The 13,198-nt window shown below is 36.7% G+C and overlaps 2 protein-coding genes across 7 annotated transcripts in view; both read left to right on the top strand.

The window, feature by feature from the left end:
* The window catches only part of LOC107673605 (FAD synthase-like), a 13,810-nt gene extending 9,297 nt beyond the window's left edge, over positions 1 to 4,513 (top strand). For 4 of the 6 annotated variants that reach the window (XM_016467264.1, XM_016467255.1, XM_016467293.1 and 1 more), the window contains exons 5-8: positions 198 to 296; positions 844 to 1,033; positions 3,986 to 4,059; positions 4,148 to 4,513. In XM_016467264.1, the coding sequence (XP_016322750.1) occupies positions 198 to 296; positions 844 to 1,033; positions 3,986 to 4,059; positions 4,148 to 4,283 (499 nt within the window). In that variant the 3' untranslated portion in view covers positions 4,284 to 4,513. The other 2 variants (XR_001632419.1, XM_016467273.1) reach the window with 2 other exon arrangements.
* Positions 4,514 to 9,948: 5,435 nt separating this feature from the next.
* Positions 9,949 to 11,688, top strand: LOC107673778 (uncharacterized). Its single transcript, XM_016467564.1, has 2 exons — positions 9,949 to 11,458; positions 11,582 to 11,688. Exons 1-2 carry the CDS (start codon positions 9,949 to 9,951, stop codon positions 11,686 to 11,688), a joined length of 1,617 nt encoding a protein of 538 aa, XP_016323050.1.
* Positions 11,689 to 13,198: the final 1,510 nt, after the last annotated feature.

The following is a 13,198-nucleotide window of genomic DNA, read 5'->3' as shown; positions in this document are numbered from 1 at the left end:
GTTATTTTGAGGGGACAGCAAATTTACACTGTTATACAAGCTGTACACTCACTACTTTACATTGTAGCAAAGTGTCATTTCTTCAGTGTTGTCACATGAAACGATATAATAAAATATTTACAAAAATGTGAGGGGTGTACTCATTTCTGTGAGATACTGTACATCCAAATCTCTCTCTCTCTCTTTCTCTCTCTCAGGCGGTATCCAGATAGTAGAGACAGATTGAGAACTCTTTACATTCGAATTGTCTCTCCTTTTCCAGAAATGGAGAGGTTTTTGCAGGATACAATCAAAAGGTAAGACAAGTTGCCTTAAAAAAAAAAAAAAAAAAAAAGTAGGTACTGCAGTGATAACAGAGATAACAAAAATCTGAAATGGTTTCCTTTTCTCCTGAGTAGGTAAATCACAGACTGGATTCTCTGGTATTTCTCCCAGAACTTTTTGTCTGCATCAGACACAAGCATATCTGTAAACATATGATTTCATCATGTCTGATTCAGACAATTATTTTGACATTTCTGAATTGTGAAGTTTTCCAGACATGCTTTGAGCAGTTTTACGACTGTTACACTAATGTTAGAATCACCAGTCCTGCTTGTTTATCCACATACGATATAGGATCTGGCACCAGCTAGTAAGTGAAATGTCTTAACCAAATCACTTGAGTGAGACTTTCAAGGGAGATGTGCCATCTGTATGCCGTAACAGCCTCCGACAAACCAGTTGCAGCCTGTTCCTTAACCGTGATGAGTTGAACATGGATCCAGGTCTCATTAATTCATTAGTGTCCATCAAAGCTCCATAGGTGTAATTATTTGGCATCTCTACCTCTCTCTTCTATAGATATGACCTGGAGCTGTTCTCAGTGGAGGGTAATATTCGGCAGGCTCTGCATGAGGTCCGGGAAAGGAGGCCAGATTTACAGGCGGTTCTGATGGGAACGAGACGGACCGACCCTTACTCGCGCACACTGACACCCCTCTGTCCCACAGACCCAGGCTGGCCTGAATACATGAGGGTCAACCCACTGCTGGTGAGGGGGAAAGAATATATATATTTGTGCTGCTTAATATTTAAAATTTTTTTTTTTGACTGCCTCAAACTTTTGAATGGTAAAGTTACATTTAAAAAGTCTCTTCCACTTTATTACAAGTTAAAGGGTTAGTTCACCCAAAAATTAATTAATTAATTACTCACCAATCCCGAAAGACCTTCGTTCATCTTCGGAACACAAATTAAGATATTTTTGATGCAATCCGAGAGCTCTCTGACCCTCCCATAGACGGCAACACAGCTGTAATGTTCCCAGGTCCAGAAACGTAGCAAGGAAATCTGTAAAATAGTCCATGTGACATCAGGGGTTCAACAGTAATTTTATGAAGCTACGAGAATACTGTTTTTTTTTTTTTTGTGCAAAGAAAACAAAAATAATGACTTTATTCAACAACTCTTCTCCTCATCCCGTCTGCAGCAGCGTGCCGCTGTTCTGACGTTTTGTGCTACCCGCTTAGATTGTGCTACCTCCCATTAAAAAGATAGGTAGCACAAATTGATAATGAAAAATGTTACCTATCTGATTGTGCTACCAGCATCTTATTAATTTGGTTTGAGGCTTTTTTAATGTCCATACCTACCCCTACCCGTCCCTACCTACCCTTACCCTAAACTTGCCCTTAAAACAATGCAAATATATTTTTGGTAGCACAATCTGATAGGTAGCATGTTTCGTCGGTACACTGCCATTATGGAGAGTATCACGAGAGTATGCGCTTGCTTCTGCATCATGTAAACGACGCATAAGCGTGCTGACACATAGTGTTTACTCGAGCAATAAATGAAGTGATTGGGTTTCTGTGTATGTTTATATGCCAAAAGCTTTAAATCGGATTTGATATTCTGACGTGCACACAACAACAAAAAATATACAGAGTTTTCCCGCTGGTTTAAGAAGTGCATACTAGCCATCCTCCTGCTACTTGTCTTTGTTTTAAAAAGCAGACTTAATATTTATATATTTCAAGAGACGACAAACACATGAAGCTTTGTGCTGCACTGCTTATATAAGACTGACACTTACGATTAATTTATTATTCACTTCTGACACTTATGATTCAATAACAACAGCCCGTTCTATGTCGATACGTCATTACACCACAGTGTTTCCCATACATTGATTTATTTGTGGCTCCCGCCACAATATCAAAATCTAACAAATAGATTTTCCAAATGGCTTTGACTTCTCATGTTTGAATAAACATGAGCACTGCATGTTTCAAAACCGAAACCCGGTGCGGGTGTTTTTATATCACTGTATTTCTGAAGCAAAACCGACTGTCTTCTGAAAATGTTGGATTTCATTTTCATTTCATCTTGCATGTAATCAGGGTTGCCAGGTTTTCACAAGAAAACCCGCCCAATCACTACTCAAAACTAGCCCAAAACTAGCCCAATCGCGTTTCGAGGGGGTCCCCAGTTAAAAATCGCGTTCAGGGGGTAAAATACACATTTTTTTGCTAAAATTCGCATTCCAGGGGATAAATATCATGTTATTGTAGTCGCTTCACCCCGCGGACATGAAAAACAACCCACGGCAACAGTGTTAAAGTAGCCCAATTGACTTGGCAACACTGCATGTAATGTCTGATAAAGCAGCATTTGTGAGCTGAGCGCTGCTTTGTGTACAGCCATTACCGGGGAAACCTCGATCTCTACCACTCCAACAGCGCCTCCTGCTGGCAGAGAAAGAATTTGCATATATATGCTGCCACAAATAGAGTGCAAGTCTGTGGGAAACACTGCGCCATTTCTGCATCATTGCACAACTTTCCAGTTTCTGTTTTCAGTCCGATCAAGTGTATACATGTCCTGTTGCACGGATTAGGAAAAGTTTAAACCACCCCTTACAATCAGAAATGAAATTATAATCGGATTTGCCAAATTCATTCTGATTGATGTGGTTACATTTAACTTTATTAGTTTTTATTTGTTGATTATTATATATAAAACAAAAAGAAATTGAATTTGGTACTTGTTTGTTTTATTACAACATAATACAAAAAAGTCCAAAAAAGACTAATTCATACACATTTCAAAACTCTCGAGGATAAAATACACAAAAAAGCCATCAGCTTATTTCCATTGTGGTCCTCTGTATTTTAAAAAATGGACGAACAAATCATAAATGGAGTGCAATCAACATCAAGTTCAGAACTCGCCACACAAACTTCAAAACATCAATGATAAAACAACCTTTTTTTTTAACTTCCCTTCTAACAATACTATCATATTGTATCTCTTGAATACACCCAGGTAATTTATTCCAAGCAACAGAGCTAGTATATAAAACATTTTTTTTTTTAAACTTTGGAATTTTTGGTTTATTTGGTTCATTTTAACCTTAAATTTTATAGTAATATACCAACTGAAAGGAATCCCTGTATAGTGTAATTTTTACAGCAGTTGATTTGAATCAAATTGTAATGTAGTTGAATTGATGAGCTTGTGAATTGAAATTGAATCGATTCCTGAAATCTGTCAATACCCAGCCCTAACATGTTTTTTTTTAATTGACTTGGTTCTAAATTTGTTGTATATTTAATACTACAATTGTGTTATGTAACCATATATATGTGTACACATGTATAATCACAGAGACAAACAAAAAACGAGGCAAAAAAACAAACAAAGGTTTTCACCTATCTTCCCACCTTTCCTGTAGTGTCTAAACTGACTCCACAGTCAGTAAATCACTGTCATGTCTCCCACTCACTCTCATGTAAGCTGGCAGCAGAAACAGCCAAGAGATGGTGAATGATGATGAATGAGGCTCTCCAAGATCATTACACAGCAACTCCATCATCCCAATCAGTGGTGCTTATGTAAAAGACACGGCAGTACAGCATGTTCTCAGAATTACAAATGACCCTGGATCCATGTTACTTCTGAATGTTTGCTTCATATCCACCATCTCTTTCCCTTTCTGTAGGAATGGACATATCATGACATCTGGTCATTCCTCAGAACTTTATATGTGCCCTACTGTATTCTGTATGACAAAGGGTGAGGTGCTTCTCTTCACAGTCAGTCTCACTCATTAAATTAGATTATCTTCATGGTTTGCTTATGCTGTTATCTCTCTTCCTCACAGATACGCTTCTTTAGGCAGTATGGATAACACATGCAGGAATCCATCTCTTAAAGTGGTGGACGAGAGAGGTGTGACTCGCTACAAACCTGCCCACAAGCTGGAAAATGAGGAGGAGGAACGCAACTCAAGGGCATGACTGACTGACTTAGACATCTTAATCTTTTTTTTTTTTTTTAAAGAAGACGCAATCAATGACACGTGCAACTGAGGACATTTTGAAGAAGGAACTGAATCTGAAATGGCCTATCAGAAACAGTTCTTGAAAAAACCTGTAGTTTGTGTACTGTCTATGAATGTTGGTGCGTATAAAAGTGAGAAATGCGATTGTTGTTTTTAAGATTTATATTAAAACGGTAGCCTATCAAAGTGTCTTGTTCTTTTTCATATCAGTTGTGGTAATATTATTGTAAACCATCATGACTCGTGTTTTGTATCTTTGAGAAAAATGTGAGTAACTGCGCGCGATTTTTCTGTTTTAGCACATCCTTAGCGGCGGCAACTGCCAAGTTTTTACGTTAGAGAAAAGAACAAGCTAGTTAAAATAATTCAGTTTTAAGTGACTTGTAAATTACTTATTGCTTCAGTTCATGCAAACAAATGTTGATGTCTGGAGAGCAGTCTATAATAAGCGCACTTCATCTTATTTCACTTACACCCAGCGCCCAAGTTAATGAAATGCAATGGCAGTTTCCGGCCTCACGGGTGCGATGTAGTCACGTTGTACATTTAAAATGGTGATTACAAGAAATTACTCTATCCAAGCTAGAGTTAATATCGATCTCGAAATTGGTCAGCGGTCTGGCAACGGGAATCGATGCGGTGTATTCTAATAAAGCGACTCTCTTACGGACGCGCGGCTGTTACCTCTGATTACCAGCAGCACCATCATCTTAATGTTTCAGGCAATTGCCCTTTTTCTTTTATTCTTAGTCTTAGGCGATTTAATTAATAAGAATAGTTATTTATTAATAGTTAGAAATAGCATCAATCTGTAATTAATGGAAATAAATAGAAAGATTTGTTAATTTTGTTCCCAGCACATAAGTCAAAGAAGCCCCATATGGGCTAAAGCTTTACAAGGATGGATGGATGGATAAATAAATACGTACATACGGAGTAAGATGAATAAATGTAAAGTTTACTTAACCTGGGGTAAGATGGCCCCCTGAAAATGGGGCAAATAAAGCACCCCGGGGCATCTTGTCTCAAAATATTAGGTTGGTTGAAAATGTTAAAGATAAAGTGTTAAAGAGTGAATTAACTTTAGTTTACCTCAGCTTTAGGATGAAGTAGTCTGAGAGAAAGTATGGGGGAGGTACTTCTACAAATTAAGGACAAATTTGTGAGCTAAACCCGAAAAAAATCATTTTGGGGACATCCAGGGACATACTCATTTGTAAAAACGATATATAAAAAAATAAAGAAAATAAAAATCTAAGGTTTCACAGACAGGGTTTAGACTAAACCAGGATTAGGCCACAGTTCAATTAGGACATTTAAGTAATTTTTATAAACGTGCCTTAGAAAAAACATCACTGGTGTCCATCTTGAGACAAAACAAAGGCATTGATATATTTTAAGATCAATCAGTGCAAGTTTCTTTCATCTGAAACAGCTCAGATTTACATTTTAATCTGGGACTAGGTTTAAGCCTTGTTTGTGAAACCGTGGGTAAAAGTACAAAAAAATAATAATTTATATATTTATAATTATCGGTACAAAAATAAATAACCAAGTTAACGTGTGTGTGTGTGTATATATTGGAATCCTGTTATTTATGTTGTTGTTATTTCAGCAATACTATAAACATTATTATAAACTTTGGGACACTAAAAGTCATCACAATCTAAAACTGAATAATTCAGTCTCACTGCAGTGTAACTGTTGCTACATTGTGACATGTTTTCAGGTTTACAGTGTTGAATGTAAATGCCTTTCCCCTCTCTCTGTAACTTTATTTGTCAATAAGAAACATCCCATTTCAGTTAATTTATTCAAATTACATTGCCAAGATACACAATTTGAACAATTTAGTTGGATTTTCTAAAAATACAATTATCGGTCCAGGGGTGTAGGCAGCAGATGGGCCTGTCGGGAACAGGCCCGCCCACTTTGATGAATAGGCCCCCCAGTTTAGCATACAAATTTAATATTTGTTAAATAATTATTATATTTTTACACAATTACAAAACAATTATAACATAACTAAAATAAAACGTTTTTGCCATATTCTTGATGAGTTTGATTGACAGCTTAGTGTTTGGCTATTGAGTTATCCAGGCTGTCTCAGGCATGTCGCGCCTGTGAATTTGTGTGTGTTCACCTATTCAGTTAGCCTGTAATTTGCAGTGTGTGTTAGAAAATGTTAGAAAAACCACAGCAATGCATAATTCTGTAAAAAGGACTTTTAAAAGCTTGCACTGATGGGAGATAACCCGTCCATCAGCCCGCAAGTAGCCTAAGATTGTCAGTTCCAAACACACATAAATAGACATGAATAGGCAAAAACAATGAATCACCAATAAATGTTTTTTACCAAACTTTGTATAAAGATGATTCTCAACTATTATGAACGATGTAACAATGATTTGATATACCATTTTGCTTAATGTAATGTGTGTAAAATGGCCATAAGAGGGTTTTCCCATGTATCTACACTGTATCTAATTTGCATATGAATGTGTTCTTGACAACATGCCAACATGTAATGAAAAAAAAGTTTAATATTGGGAGTAATAATTGGCAAGATTTTCATAACAATATCTAATATTTCATATATATTTAAATATAATTTTTTCCCTATTCATTTGTTGTGTCCCAAAATGTGTAATATGTAATATATATATATTCCTTTCATTAAAACCATTCAAATCATATTGAGAGGGCAAGGGCAAGGCTGCAGCACATCCTCTCAGGATGCAAAGTTGCATTGACAGGTACGATTCAGGTGGAGCTGAGGATAAGAGAGTCTTCATCATTGAGCTGACTATTTTGTGGGAAGAAAACATCGCAGCAGCCCATGAAAGGAAACATCTAAGTATTCCGAGTTGGCAGCAGAGTGCCAGGAGGCAGGCTGGAATGCTAAGGTTTACCCTGTGGAGGTCGAATGCCGGGGCTTCATCAGCAGAGCAATGGTGCAAGTACTCTGTGAGTCTGGCATGGTGGGGGGAATCCTGCGGAAGGCGGTGAAGGAGCTGGAGGAAGAGGCAGAGAAAGTCAGCTATTGGCTGTGGCTCCGGAGGAAGGAGAGTGGCTGGGGGCTAACACCCCGATAAAGGCAGCTGCAGGGGTGGCAGGGAGACGTCCCTAATATGCCACCTAGCCAACAACTACATCCGGAAGTGGCTGAGCCTTCCTCGTTGCTTCTCAGATGCTAGTCTCTTTGGCCAGAATATGCTCTAGCTCCCTATGAAGTCCATCTCACTAGGGTATAAGCAAGAGAAAGCACGCCCCGTTCTGGAGGTGAAGGATTCCCGGGACCCCTTGGTAAGGAGTGCCAAAATTCCCATCCAGACAGGCCATAAATGGAAGGTGCAGGAAGAGGTACATCAGGCCATCTCCAGTCTTCAGCACAGAGAGATCATGGGGTTGGTCCAGATTGGGTGGGCTGGCTTAGGCTGGGGAACACCACAACAGTTTTGGTCAAAAGCTTTCAAAACACAGCAGAAGTCTATGGTGGTGGAGGAAGTCACCAGGGTTGAGTCTCCCTGGGCCAGCAGGGCACCTGGACCCGGTGGGACGCTACAGCGAATAAGCGCATCAGCTGGGCAGACATCTGGAGAACTCCACAAGCCAGACTCAGCTTTCAAATAAGGGTGGTATATGATACACTCCCATGCCCCTTAAACCTCACCCAGTGGCCCTGGCCAAGCTGGCTGAAGTCCTGGAGAGGGGTAGGGTAGCAGATGTACTATTACTGGTGGCGAAACATTGGTGAATGGCGGCGACCAGCTGACGACCCTGCAGCTGACCTAATGGCACCGGAGGAGGTGCGTCAGGCTGGAAAGCCACGCAGGTAGAACAGCTTACCTGTGCTATAGGTTAGAGAATCTACATTCAAGCCTGTGTAAGTTTTATTTATATTATATTGAATGAATATAATAAATACTATAATATGTGTGACTGAGGTACTCTCACACCCATTTTATTACAACTGTTATAAGTTAAACGTCACAGTTTTACATCATAATTACAGTTTAAAACAGATTAAAATTACTCTATTACAGCTGTAATATATCTTTATGATAACATTTTACAGAGCTGTGTCTCAAGCTAAACGCACATAAGTGCAAAGGTTAAATTGGTTTTAGTTAGGGAAATCAATGTTATACTTTGTTCTTATTCTTACGTCCATGAATCCAACTTATTTTCTCTCAATCAATCTCTCTGTTTGTCTTCATTACTTTAATTATAGGAATAACTATACCTATCAGAAGTGGGTGTCCAGAAATACTGATGCAAAGTACAAAATGTCATATCTTTTGTCTTTATCAGAATCATATTTCAGAATGCTGAAATATTTCAGTCATGCTTTATTCCAGCATGACTCATGTAACTTTATTTAAGGAGTGGCAACTTATTTTCTACGATACTCATATGAAAGGCTGAATCATCAACAACTGACAGTACAGCACCATATATACATCAAAAAATAATTTTGAGTTTCTCACAACCACCCAACTTCAGAAAGGTGAGTTTGATATATTTTATATTGTGTTATATTGCGTGTATGTATACATAGGCTATTAATAGAGATATTGTATGCAGAATTTAAATATAGATTCAAGAGCAGTATTTGACTGTTCATTAAAATTGTGTGGGTACTTTTAACAGTACGCAAACTATAGATTAGACTGAAAAATGATTGTAAATGAAGTAAATAAAATTAAGATTATTAGAGTATGTTTTAAGAAAATACTATTTCAGTCTTTTTACTTAAAAATGACATGTTTATTTCAATGTTACTTGCAGTTTCTTTGTAATTATTTTTGAAATTTACAAGCAATTTCTGAGAGAAAATTGATTAAAAGGAAATCATACAACTTTTTTTCAGTGTTCACTCCTGTTTAAATAGAATTATTTTATGAGATTAAAGTACATTTTGGTGTCTTATTAATAAAGAGAGATAATTATTGCACCATTTGTTGGTTGCTTTTGGCATCTGATAGAGCATTTATACTGTAAACATTAGTTCTCATAAATTGTACTCTTTAGTGAGTTTTTAATATTCTCTATTTGCTGGGGTGGTAATATTATATATTAATATGGAAGGGGGGCCCAAAAAATTTTGTCTATGTCATGATAATATAATAATATTGGTATTCTCACAACTGCCCAGCTACAAAAAGGTGAGTTTGATATATTTTTAATGGAATGTAAGCTCCCAGTAGGAGAACATGCACAAAAAATGTTTTTTTATGAAAGTTATTTCAAAGCTGTATTATGTAAATTCAACACACTTTGATGGATCATTTCTACACAAGTTAAAAATTATTTTCCATTCATTATGACAGTAAGAAAATATAAAAGTGTAACTTAGAATACTATTAATAATAAATTTTTCATGAATTCTTCAGTAAGACATTGTTTATTAGTAAACAAATATGTTGGTTTTGTTTTAGGGTCTTTTTAGGTCATTTTCAAAATGAGTAAAAACATTCTAAACAATAGACTGAGTGCTCTATAAATTATTTACAGTATTAGTATCTTAACATGCTATTTCATTGCTATTGAAAGGAAATTGTCTGAATGACTTTTTTTTTATTTTATTTTTGTATTCCTTCTCTAAAGCATCATAAATAATGGAACCACCAAAACGTCAGTCACTTCGTTTTGTCTCTTGGAACACTATGGGAATTAGGTACACAAAAGGAAGCTCCAAGCTCCAACTTGTGTTGGATGAACTCATCAGACTGAAGGCTGATGTTGTCTTTTTACAAGAAACACACATTGGACCACAGTCTTATGAAGCACTCGAGAGCATAACAGGCTGGAGGACTTTCTTCACTGTCCACCATCCCCGCAGCAAAGGAGTCGCTGTCTTAATAAAGAATGAAAATACATTTAAATACATATGCCATGATGAAGATTACAGTGGAGGCTATATTGTCCTCTTCTGTCATCTCTATGGTCAGTTGTATACCCTTGTTAATGTGTACAACCACAAGGCAGACAGACAAATTTTGTACAGATTGAGAGACTATTTGACAGCTATTAACACTAAAGGTGTGCTTGTGGTTGGTGGGGACTTCAACACAGTACTGGACCCAACTTTTGATAGGAGACCAGCAGCAGATCAAACGTTCCATTCCTCACTTAGAAGCATTCTAGAAGATTTCACAGAATCTCTGAGCCTCAAAGATATATTTGCATTAATGCATCCAATGGAAGAAGGCTTCACACGATCTCAGAATCAAAGTCACTCAAGGTTGGATATGTTTTTCATGCCAACGAACACAATGCATTATGTCATAAACTGTATGAATCACAAATCCCCAACTGGAAAGAAGAGAATCTCTGATCACAATCCTCTAGTTTTAGATATCAAAGTTTCATCACTGCCGGAATATAAAATGCCGGAAGTTGCCTCATTGTTAATAAAATTTAAATACCGTGAAGCTCCAGACAGAAGAGCAGGCAAAATAAATGGTGCAGAAATACTGAGTGCTATCAGATCTTTGCCTGACTCACAACAACATATTCCTGATGAACTCAGTGTCTATCACTACAAGAGGATAGACCTTCCATTCACAGAACTCTTAAAGTTAATATACAATAGGAGGTTGAAGTCTAAATGTGTTCCTAAATCTTTTGTAAAATCATTGCCTGCTCCAGACAATATGCATTGTTTCAGAGTTGACTATTTGATTTTCACTCACATTTTAGCCAAACGCCTTAAGGTGTTTTTAACACCATCTTTTAGGGAAAGAAACAGAGTGGCACGTGGTGTTTGCTTTTGTGTGACTTTTGCAGAACGCCCCCAACATATCAAGATGTCTTTCCTAAATCAAAGTCTCTCATCTCTTAAGCAAATGAACCCTACGCCACCGAAAGACTTCAGCATTCTGGAGAATCTCCTCCCCAGGTCCAGCCACTCCGATCATGACTACAGAACTCTGCGTCAAGGCTGCCCACTCACCACACCCATTCTCATACTGGCCTTGAAACAACTGGAAAGTGACATAATGGCAACCAGTAAAAGCACTGGCAACACTAGTCTCAGCATTACCAGAGAGTCTCTGCTGATTTATACAGATAATCTGAAAACTGGCAGGATGTTTGAATTGTTTGAACATTTTGAGAAATGTTCTGGTATAAAACTAAAGTTTGAAAAAAAAAAAACCTTTGTCTAAAGTTAAAGTTTCAAGCCCAAAATGTTCTTGAGTTATCTGCTGACCGCTCAGTCTGTTCAACTGTGTACACATGAAGTTGCAGCAGATGAAAAGAGGAAGCATACCAAGCTGATGATACACGAGGCAATGTTGAGCAATGTTGCTGTCAACAGACAACCAGGTGAGACACAGGGCCCACAACTGATCTAAACATTCAAATAGAAATTTGTTACTCACTCTCAATGGGAAAGTGCCCAAGCAACATTGCTCAAAAAAGTTGCCCGGCAAAATTGCTCAAAAAGTTGCCCTGTTTATCATCAGCCATAGACTTTTATATAATTTTTAAGGATTTCCTTTAAGTAGCTAAATGTGACAACCTCATTTTGAGGACATCCAATAAACAAGATATAAATATAGCAACAAGCGGCAGTCATTGAGTACAAATTTCAATGGCCCATGGATGATTAGCGATCTAACTGAAATGTATCTTATGATGTGGTTTTTACAGCCTGGTGTTGTACAGTTGATGGTACAAACCCCAAAATACTATGGAAGTCAATGTCTACTGTCAACTGTTTGATTACCATCATTCTTCAAAGATCTTCTTTTGTGTTAAAAAGCTGAAAGAAATGCCGCTTTTGACGTTTTGTAATAAATAAATTGTGATTGCACTTGTCTTGTACATATTTTTAAGAAATGGTTATGGTTAGGTTTAGAGGTAGGAGTGGGATTAGTGACTCAACATATCTTTTTAATGATATATTGTTACTAAACATATTGGTCTATTATGTTTTATATATGCTGGCTGCACACTTGTCTCTCTGATGCATAAGGTCTATAAAATTATTATGTTTGGCAGTAGGGTTAAGGGATCTAACAATCTAAATGGTTTATCGAGAAAAGTGTATCAATACAAATATTTTTATGATATAATGATTGGTAAATATTTGACTGTTTTAGCTCTAAATATGTAATAATGTTTGTTTTAAATATTTCAAAACGTCCAAATTTTATTATCAATGAAAACATACAAAAATGTATGTTTTATAGCTGTATATGTTACACACTTATACCTACGTGTAAACAATGAGACCAGTCTGGGTTTTCAGCATTTTAGAGAGCATTCTCGCTACCACCAGTAATTCTTCTTAAGATCTCAAAGAGTTACAAAAGGATTGTCCGCGCTTACTAGAGCCATTCTCAGTTCGATGCTGAAATATCTGGAGATTTGTACAAATTAGAAAGGCTACATAACTAATATCTCCAAAAGATCTTTGGGAGGAGTTCAGTGAAGACTCTTGAATTAACAATTTCATAAAATAAAGCTAAAGCTAACTATTTTTAGCAAAAACAAAAAACAAAAAAACGTGCAGCTATGCAACTGCTCAAAAATAGCAATAAGAAAGCAATTCTGGATTTAACTTCAAATGCACCCATTGTTACCTAACTGTTCTCTGTATATTTGAAGAAATATAAGTATAAAAATTGATTTGATGAAATACAAGTACATTTGATAAAATTAAAATTATTTTACATAGTTGAAGTAGAATGTTTATAAAAGTTAAGGCCTAAAACTATAATTATCAATTATAAAACTGTAAAATTATTAATTATTATTGTATATTCAATACAATGTTGTCTTTCAGATCCTTGTTCAGTATGCCATTTATTTGGCTTCTTTTTGTATGTACAGTATCACTGCTGCTTGCATACCTGTTAT

This window comes from Sinocyclocheilus anshuiensis, unplaced genomic scaffold (assembly GCF_001515605.1).
Source record: "Sinocyclocheilus anshuiensis isolate Anshui unplaced genomic scaffold, SAMN03320099.WGS_v1.1 scaffold1247, whole genome shotgun sequence".
In the NCBI taxonomy this organism is placed as follows: Eukaryota; Metazoa; Chordata; class Actinopteri; order Cypriniformes; family Cyprinidae; genus Sinocyclocheilus; species Sinocyclocheilus anshuiensis.
This window is presented reverse-complemented; position numbering and strand designations above follow the sequence as displayed.

Excerpts from the sequence above, each read along its gene's own strand:
- LOC107673778 (XM_016467564.1), top strand. The coding sequence starts at position 9,949 with ATGGAACCACCAAAACGTCAGTCACTTCGTTTTGTCTCTTGGAACACT. Across the intron at positions 11,459-11,581 it reads ACATTTTGAGAAATGTTCTG|CAGATGAAAAGAGGAAGCAT; the intron begins GTATAAAACTAA and ends ATGAAGTTGCAG.